General features: G+C 34.4%; 3 protein-coding genes across 10 annotated transcripts; 1 reads left to right on the forward strand and 2 right to left on the reverse strand.

Annotated features, from left to right (window-relative positions):
* Window positions 1-436: 436 nt before the first annotated feature.
* LOC129246444 (uncharacterized) lies at window positions 437-2,982 on the forward strand. 7 transcript variants are annotated; one of them, XM_054885288.1, is made up of 6 exons: window positions 437-654; window positions 806-1,527; window positions 1,591-1,754; window positions 1,817-1,926; window positions 2,168-2,627; window positions 2,708-2,982. In XM_054885288.1, exons 1-6 carry the CDS (start codon window positions 646-648, stop codon window positions 2,794-2,796), a joined length of 1,554 nt encoding a protein of 517 aa, XP_054741263.1. In that variant the 5' UTR covers window positions 437-645; the 3' UTR covers window positions 2,797-2,982. The 7 variants fall into 7 exon arrangements, with proteins under 7 accessions (XP_054741263.1, XP_054741259.1, XP_054741262.1 ...); XM_054885284.1 differs by having other exon boundaries at window positions 747-1,527; window positions 2,708-2,981; XM_054885287.1 differs by having other exon boundaries at window positions 759-1,527; window positions 2,708-2,981.
* Window positions 2,983-3,506: 524 nt separating this feature from the next.
* On the reverse strand, window positions 3,507-6,700 carry LOC129246445 (NF-kappa-B essential modulator). Of its 2 annotated transcripts, none has more exons than XM_054885290.1 (9): window positions 6,599-6,700; window positions 6,491-6,543; window positions 5,737-6,314; window positions 5,197-5,284; window positions 5,019-5,137; window positions 4,528-4,704; window positions 4,307-4,459; window positions 3,847-4,233; window positions 3,507-3,787 (listed from the first exon to the last, which is right to left on the reverse strand). In XM_054885290.1, exons 3-9 carry the CDS (start codon window positions 6,271-6,273, stop codon window positions 3,656-3,658), a joined length of 1,593 nt encoding a protein of 530 aa, XP_054741265.1. In that variant the 5' UTR covers window positions 6,274-6,314; window positions 6,491-6,543; window positions 6,599-6,700; the 3' UTR covers window positions 3,507-3,655. The 2 variants fall into 2 exon arrangements, with proteins under 2 accessions (XP_054741265.1, XP_054741266.1); XM_054885291.1 differs by having other exon boundaries at window positions 5,737-6,317.
* Window positions 6,701-8,493: 1,793 nt separating this feature from the next.
* Window positions 8,494-9,165, reverse strand: LOC129246446 (uncharacterized). The gene is made up of 2 exons (XM_054885292.1): window positions 9,069-9,165; window positions 8,494-8,947 (listed from the first exon to the last, which is right to left on the reverse strand). The coding sequence occupies exons 1-2, from the start codon at window positions 9,081-9,083 to the stop codon at window positions 8,540-8,542; spliced, it is 423 nt and encodes a 140-aa protein (XP_054741267.1). The 5' UTR covers window positions 9,084-9,165; the 3' UTR covers window positions 8,494-8,539.
* Between the last annotated feature and the right edge of the window lie 311 nt (window positions 9,166-9,476).

The following is a 9,476-nucleotide window of genomic DNA, read 5'->3' on the forward strand; positions in this document are numbered from 1 at the left end:
TAATTTGATCTGTAGTTGGAAAATAAAAATGACGAAAGAAAATATGCAAGTAATATTTGTAGTAAAAAAATTAATATTTTCTTCAAGTGGATGAGGAAATTCGAAAGCCCTAAAAGACAGAAAAAAGGGCGGATGAGAAGCATATACCGCAGCGGTTTTTATAAATTGATTCAATAGTACTCGTCCAAATATTAGTTTTAGTATTACACATTAATTCTAATAAATAAATAAATAATTTATTCAAAATTGTTGGTTCCTTGGGATATTTCAGCTTAGCTTAACGTTAACTTAGTCAAATCTGTGTGTCTTTTTAGTGTTAAATACATTAAAAGCATTTTTAACGGGATCTACTTTTTACCACCTCTTGAATTCCACAACAATTAACTAAGGGGAAAAATCCTCTTTGTTTCAATGCAAACAAAAGAAGCAATAGCAAAACAGAAAACAAAAAGAGGACTCTGATCTCCCGTATGTGAACTAGCTCCGTATGATAACATCTTTACAATTCAGTCCAACGAATTGGTATTTCGAAAACTTTCCATGTTGATATTGGTGAAACTGGTACAGTAAATATTTGCCCACCTTGCACAAAGGTAAATATAATGCACCTGTGCAAAATCGTATAAATAACAAGTACATATTTTCATGTATTTGGTATGTATAGTTAGATACAAAAACGTAGTCATAATACGAAGCACTTTTGGAAACCTAGTTAATTATCAGCTAATGCATAAAGTTTAATGTAGAATTTATACTAGTGGTTTCACCTTTACAACCCAAAAACATTGGGAATATGTTATTAAAGATTCGGCATGCGCTATTGGAAATAAGCAATCATCCAGTCACAAAGCAATCGGCTATCATTATCAACAATGAAATTATCATTACTTCGGGCTGCATCCTGCAGCCATATGTGCGTCCAATGACACCATTCATAGCTGATCACAACAAAGAAGGTGTTTGTCCAAGCACGAAAATCATACACAAACTACAACAATGTCAGCTCATTAGTGTACAAGATTGCAATAGCGTGGAGGCGAAGCATTTGAATGCTCTGAACTACCAGGTAACATTCGATCGACGCAAATTGCCACCGCCTAATGAACGACGCAGACAACCGCATATATTAACGCGTTACTGTGCCAGGTTGCTGTTTCTCTTCAGCTCATCGGAGATTTCACGGCATGTGCTACGCTTCTTAGAAACAGATCACACTGACGATGCACTGAAATCGCATAATGAAGTGTTACTTTCCAGCTTTCTAGTTTTAAGTATGCGTTGTGATGGTGGTAAAGAATACTTCGAAAAGTTCCTTCGCCACATTGAGCATTACCTACGGTATCTACAACCAATACACACATTGGATGATGTGCTGGTTATGTGTACGCCATTTGGCTTGGAAAATTTCTATAAGACAATAAGCATCGGCAAAGTATCGAATGTAATGGGTCGCGATGGTTGCCTCTTTGTGTTATCTAATGCGCTGGCGCTGGGTTGCGAGGGTGCTGCTGTATTCAATAACAAACTGTGAGTAGGGTTTGGATTGGATATGGGAATAGTACAATATAATTTAGATCTTTTATCTTTTAGACGCTTGATTGGCATGATAATGTGCACTTCGTTTCAGCGCCAGCAGGAGAATGTTAACCTAACTTTAGCGGCAAATTTTGCATTCGTGTTGCGGGATTTTATGCGCCAACTAGGCTTAAATATTATGTCGGTTCGAGTGGCAAGGGATTCATCTAATTTTCCATGTATGAAATAGTATGCAGTAGCATATGTGGGGCATAGCTAAGTGAAATTGTATTCTTTGCAGGGGAACGTGCTATGGTTGTAATTGAAGCTGGAGGTAGCCAAGGCACTGGCACATTTGTAAAAGTGTTAAACAAAAAGTTTATACTCACATGTACGCATGTTGTTTTCAAGGTAAGAATCTACGCAAGTTACAAATATGTATCAGCAAATACTGTATAAAGCTATTAACCATAAATTAAATTCTGGACCAAACCGACAACGCGCGATTTTAACGTCAAGAGACTTCCGTTTGCTTGAATTGTTGATTGAACGGATGTTAAATCAATTTTGACATTTGCTTAATTTCTTCCAATCAACCATTTTGAAATACAGTCAAATGTTTATAAAAATCCTTTTCTCTTTTAACTCATAGTTAAGCACCAAGGCGTTTTGCCGCAGTGTGGATGGAGAATTCGAGTCGGAAGTGCTTTGGCGAAATCCACAATACGATCAACCATTTGATATTGCGCTATTAGCCGCACCCGCTAATATTCCCGAGCGCTACTGTGTACGTTTGTCTAGTGCTAAACCAACACTTGGTCAGACAGTTTTTAATGCCGGTTTTCCTTACTTTGTCAACTTCAACTTGAAATATGATTTCAATCCAGCCATATTTCAAGGACGTGTTATTAAATGTTCACCTGGCGCAATTATGTCCGATGGTTGTGTACAGGCTGGTCAGAGTGGTGGGCCGATGTTTGATGATCAGGGTTATATTTTGGGTATATGCGTGTCAAACATAAAAGTTGGGAATGTTGTGTATCCTAATTTAAATACCGCAGTGCCCATTTACCAGATACGCACATGGTTGGAACAGTATGCGCGTACAAATGGTAAGTAATGTTCAACTGATTCTACTGTAAGCGAACAGTTGGAAATGGCGTTACATTTGTGTTTCGCTTTTATTTTACAGACGTACAAGTACTTAGTAATTTGGTGGCCAACAAGGAAATGCAGCGTATATGGGCATTAGAAGCTCCACCTGTCTTAAGTAAATTGTAGTAGTAGTCTAAATGGTAGACTCAGCACTATTTTGAAAGAAAATGTTGTGTAAAATTGCAACCATATTTTTATATACTAAACACATTCACATTACACTTAAGTTTATGTAAATTACTTGTAAGTAAGTAAATATGAAAGTGATATAAATAATAATTTTTTTATGAATATGAGATAATTCTATTTAAATACTCGTGGAGAAGTAAATTCGTTACCTTTGATGTATCTATATTTACAAAAAAACACGAACCTCGTGCTAATCCTGACTACTTATTGACATTTTGAGCTATAAACGTGACTTAACTATTTATTGAATTAATAGTTCTGGGATATCAAAGTTCATTATTACTGATTACTAGTTTCCACGACTGTCGGAGGTATAAAAATCACTGCCCTATTTATTGAATTAATGGACCTGGGATATCAAAGTTCATTATTACAGATTACTCGTTCCCACGACAGTCCGTTCTTCGTCACCGGAACGGCCCGGATTTATATCCGGCCAATGACTGTTACTTCAGCAGAATTCCCCGTATATATATGGGGAATGTTTATGCTGCTACAACCGCAACAACAACAATTACTGATAACAATGAACCTTGTTTACAATGAACCTTGGTAAATGTATTAAAAATAATTTACACATTCGTGTACACGTTTTTATATACGACTTACCCAAAATCGCCAAGTCAAATGAAACGTTTGATAAGAAGTGCGATAGATTTCAATAAATGATTATTCATTACTCAGATAAACGTCTAAAAATTATATGGTTATACATAAATATACGATTGATGCATGCACATCTAGATGTGTACATTGATCTTTACACTAGAACAGAGAAATCATAGCAGACATGTGCTTAAGTATGCACATTTTTGTCCAAACATTGGTTGACATGCGTTTGTAATGAATTTAAAGAATTACAAGCTTCCGAGCATATTGGGCATGTGTGCTGAGGCGCAGAGGGTGCTGGTGCTGGTGGAGTGGTTTGCTACAAAAAGTATTTGCAATTTTATTGTGCATGTCATCATACTTCAAATAACAACTTACTCTTGTAGCTGGGGTTGGCATACTGTTTTTTTGCACCGTAATTGATGCCATGCGCTCTTGGAGTTGTTCCACTTGCTCGACTAGGGTTTGATTTTTGCGTTGTAGTAAACGCAAATCATCCAATAGTTGCGCCTTTTCGCCAGCCATTTCCTCGCGAGCAGTGCGCTCTAATTGAAAGTCACGACTGTATACATCCACCTGCTGCCGAAGTAAGTCAAGTTCTTCACGCATTTCCTCTCGTTGCTTCGTGTAGTTTTCGAATTGTTCTGTTTTCTCTTCGTCACTGGTTTTGAGTAAATCAATGTCTGATTTCAATTGATTTACAAGTTCTTCAGAAGCAGCCAAATTAACTTTCAGACAGGTTATTTCATCTATGTACTGCTTTTGCTGTGTTAGAGCCGAATATAAAGAAACCAATTACATAATATTGAAAAACCCCTTGTAAGCAAACAGGACCTACCATATCGCTAATTTCTAATTTCTCTGCTAACAATTGCGACAAATTTCTCTCGAAATTTTTGACAATATGCTCATGCTCGACACGCGTAATGTACTCGGATTTTTCTGATTGCTTATCATCTTTACCAAATTTAGAAATTACCTCAAAAGAAGCCTGCAAAAGATTTATTAAATATGCTTAAAAAAGGCCATAATAGTGGATAATATATATTTTAAACTTACAAGCTGTTGTAATTCCAGTTTTTCAATTTGTGCGCGCATATTGGCGATTAATGAAGACTTTTCTGAAGTACTTTTTACAAGTTCGTCGTGCTCTAGTTTTCGTACTTCTTCGTAAGCGTGTACTTGCTCGATTTTTGCAGTCAATTCACGTTTTAATTCCAAGTTTTCATTGCGCAACTAGAACGGAGAACAGTATTAAAAAAAAAGGATAAAATAAAAAACTGGCTGACTTCCTAAACGTGGCATTGCAAATCATGCCTGAGATGCATTTTTTAATATTACTGCGATTCTTTGCATCAAAAAAATCGGCGAAGAACCATTTGAGTTTGTGATGCATATCAATAATTTGATGCATTTATTTTCGAACTTCAAACGATTATGCATCATTACTCTGTTTTCTTTAGGAAAATTGGACTTTGTACTTATGCAGCGCAATTGAAGTTTGGGAAGTCAACGAATATTGAATCGCTACTTATTTTCAATTTATTTACCATAGCTATTTGTTGTTGGCATTGCTCTAATTTCTGTACATTTTCTTGTTCATTAGATTGCATTTGTTTTTTCATTTCCAGCCAGGAAGTCATTTTATTATTGACTTGCATAATAAGTTCTAATAAAATACTCAAAATAAGTACTTATTCTTCTTTTATTAAGTAATTTTACGCATACCTTTCATTTTAAGATAATCACTCATAACTCTTGTGAGCTCCTCGCAATCTTCTAATGACACGCTTGGAAATTGTGAGTGGACACTCGCCTGTAATACAAGCACATATTCAATTGATCGTAAATAAATTGTTAATGATATTTTCGGGGAATGGTTAGTATTTTACCCACTGTGCGATTTTGTATTCCAAATTTTCTATACATTTTAAGATATTATTGGAGTATTAGTGCAAAAATTACAACAAAAGAATTACTGTGAAAAAAATTAAATGAAAGTGTACCTAACAATTCATTATTCAACTGGCTGATTTAAGGCAGAATAAGAGGAATTAATGTATGCCTCTTTCCGAAATGTACACAAAAATTTTTGTTTAATAAATTACTGCGCAGAGATTTGAAATTTAAATTAAAGTTCGGACTCTTGACGTGTTAATTTTTTTGATAGGGTCACAAATTTGGACACAATAATCCGCAATCATTGGGTAATTAACTGAACCGTACCCCTATTTTCTCAATAGAATTAAACTGAATTTAATAAATTACCTTTAGGGCATCTGCTGGCACTTGACCCATTATATAACTTACAGCTAAAGAATTCGAATCGCTATTGTTTGTAGTTATTTCGTTTTTCATCGACTCCTTTGAGCTCGTTTTGGGGATGGCGCCAGTGTTTTTCTTCCCTGGTGCACTCATATCATCCTGTTGTAAGTCTCCCACATTGTTTGAAATCTCACTTTTATTGATGGATTCTCCACTTTTTTTCCATATGTTATATGACCGCTCTGAGCATATTGACGTCTCAAGTGATTTAGTGACAGAAGTATCACTCCTCTTCCAATCTCCATTGCCATTGGACCGCTCAGAGCTCATAGATGATTCAAGTGGTTTAGTTGCCGAGGCTATGGCTGCACTTATTGAGCTAAAATTAGCATCATTTAATATCGGTTGCATTTCTTCTGCCTGAGCAACAATTCCGGCACTTTTTTGTTCCGATTCTATAGTTTTATTAGAGTTCATTGAATTTAAAGAATTCGGTTGGGAGCAACTGCCCAAAATTACAAATGAGTCTTCCTCTGCCATCTCGTACAGCCACCGCTACCGCAAACAATAAAAATAACCAGCTGCTAAAACAGCAAAAGCACGGAATTAATTCTTTTATGATTTAAGTTACTCTATTTCCCATGGATTAAATGATTGTGTTTTGCCATGGGGTTCCCCTTAAAAGAACAGTTTTATATTTTGCCTTATCCATTTGTATGATTCACACAAGAAATAAAAAAATTATCTATGAACTCACCGTATATTGCACAATGATGAAATACTCGATTATTTTATTCGTGATACCAAAGTCTGAAAAAAATTTCAAAATATTTAGTTTGTTAAAGCTATTTATAAGATAACTTACGCCGCAATTTATCTGCAGAAAAGTGAACAAAAATAAATCAAAAATCAACACAGCCGATGGAGTTTTCGACGTCGAATTCCGAATTTCGAAGTAGTTGCAGCTGTCTGCTCAGGGTTGCTCATCAAATCTGATTGTTCTGTATAATTTACTACGGAAAAGCAATCATTTAAGGGGAGATATACACCTAGAAGGTCGTGAAAAATCGATTTTTTTTTTTGCATTTTCTTAAAGTTTGAGGGCTCTAGAATATCTAGTGAAAAGGACAAGGTTATATTTCGATAAATAAGCTAGTTACAGCCGAGAACGTGAAACTTGATTTTATGGGCCGGAGCTGACAGGCAAATTTCAAACGTGTTTTTCTCAAAACCACGTTTTTCAAGTTGGTACCCAAAATTTCTCGAAAAGTAATAAACCGATTGCCTTGAGGCTTTTTGTGGTTATTCTATACAACATTATCTAGTAGATGTCATAGGATTTTTTTTTTCCGTTACATAGTTTTTGTTCTATAGGCAAAATAAGAACTCATTTTTAGCCCAATAATCGATACTTATGTTCAAACGTCCGCCATTTTGTTAAAAATCGATATTTTCAAAATCGGCTACGACAAAGACTAGATTTTAGTATCTGGTTTAATAATCTTTTTGGTTTTCTTATTTCAGATAATTTTTTGAGAAACGCCATTGGGTACCGCGGAGGCTGATTTTTTCAAGGACTTCCAAGGATTCTACATTATCCTTTACAATTCTTATTATTTTAAGCTAAAACAAATTTAACACATTTTTGAATATATGTACTTTTAGATAAATAAAACCCCAATCATACATTTTAAATAGTTTCCTTTGAAAAAAATTCATAAAAATGACCTTTTTTCCGGCTTTTAGGTGTATATCTCCCCTTAAATAATTCGTTGTTACAAAATTTCCTCCATCGCGTTATTTTTAGTTTTAGGTAATATAGAAAATTTAAGTAGAATAATAAAAAATACTTGCAGGGATTGATAAACGGGAAAATAATGAAATAGTGGTATAGATAGCAAGGTTTGAGGCAATTTATTTATTCAATTTCCAGTCCAATCACACATTTCCAAATGAGTCATCAACTTGTGTGTATAGGCAATTTTTCGTTCAATTTTAACAGGAGAACGCAACTTTGACGAACAATGATTGCAGCGAAGCGAGTATTTCGAGTTATTTTCTGGACGATGACAGCTTGAATATTAAAATGCTCATCAAATTGCCTGCAAGCAAACTCACAGGTGTAAATTGAAATTATTTTTGACAGGTCGCATGTTTACACAAATTAAAAGGCAAAACTTTGACATGTAAGTGCTTAGAAACGCAAAAGTAAGCATTATGATGGAGGGGAAAAGTCAACAGCTTTAACAATTATCGATGTACTTTAATATGTACTTCAATGATTACTTACACAAATAGTCTTTAAATTGATTTGACCATTTACGGCCAGTTTTTCAATGTTAGTCAACTGTGTTGAATTTTTAAACTGTGTTTAGTCCTGAAAAATTGAGTATTATGCGGAAAAACGGAGTTTAATTCGGTCTGACACTTAAAGTACTTTATGTAGGACACTTTGAACTGATTATTCTACGAACACTTATTCCATCTTGGAAACTAATTCTCATTACGATATTTGTATTTTCTTAATACTTTTGTTTTATTTTTATAATTAATTATTTTACGCCTTACAAAAACACCAGCTAGATTCAAATGGAATCTCCATTTCCATAAGCAAGAATCATTTTAGCTCGAATATAATATTTTTTCTTGGTGATTTTTAAATAAAAAACTTTCATTTTTTATTATTCACTTTGAGGTTTTTATTTAACTAAGAAATAACGAAGTATCAAAATCACTTAAACTATACATGCATATAATAATTTTTATTTTTATTTATATAAACTAAATATGTATATGCCAATCGGTATTATCCAAATTGTTGCCTTTGTCCAACATTACGTGCTACTTCAGCGCGATAACGAAACAGTGGACGGAAGACGTTAACCTCAGCGAGCTCCATATCAAACTCCAAATCGACAGGTTCATTAAGTTGTGTTGGAGTTAAGGTGCGACGTGTGCGTCGGTTATGTATATCAGATATACTTTCTAATGGATTTGGCTGTTCAACAATAGGTTGCAAAATCAAAACCGAATTCAAATCTGTTGGTGTTGGATTTTGCTGATGTTGTCGAAGATTCATGTCTATCAAATTCGGGTTTAGTGTAGTAGAGGTTGCGGTAGGCTCAAAATCTTTATTTTTATTCTCATTTGGAACAGGAAGCGAATAGGCGAGGCCGAGGAGAGAGCACAGAATGAGGTAACGAACATTTTGACACTGTAAATAGTAATGCAAAATTAGAAAGATTAATTGAAAAGTTTTCGCAAAATTTAAGAAATCAAAAGATCACAAACCGAAATTTCTGAAATATATTTTTTGGGCCGTATTGTTTACTTACATTACAATTACACATTTTTAATTGTTAATTTTTTATTAACTTAATCTTAATTTTTATTATAAATAGTATTTTGGTTCCTGTAAGGCTTTGTATTGCTCTTTTGTCTATTAACAAGCTATTGTTGCAATAAGAGCTACTGCAACTGCCTTTTATAGGAAGGCAGCTTGCGATAGCCAGAAAAGCATGCTTACAGTAACAGTTACATGTGTGCAAGTCACATTTATTTAACACTTGTACACTGTGAAGCCCGTAGAATAGCTTTTGACGGCGTTATGTTAATGAACGAAATTAAAAAAAAAATATGTATTAATATTTTAAATTTCTGATTTCAGTTAACCGATAGTTTAAAAGAGTTATCAATATTAAGTTTTTATTCCACATTTTCTATTATGTTATACTCCTCAAATA

The sequence above is a fragment of the Anastrepha obliqua genome, chromosome 4 (genome assembly GCF_027943255.1).
Source record: "Anastrepha obliqua isolate idAnaObli1 chromosome 4, idAnaObli1_1.0, whole genome shotgun sequence".
In the NCBI taxonomy this organism is placed as follows: domain Eukaryota; kingdom Metazoa; phylum Arthropoda; class Insecta; order Diptera; family Tephritidae; genus Anastrepha; species Anastrepha obliqua.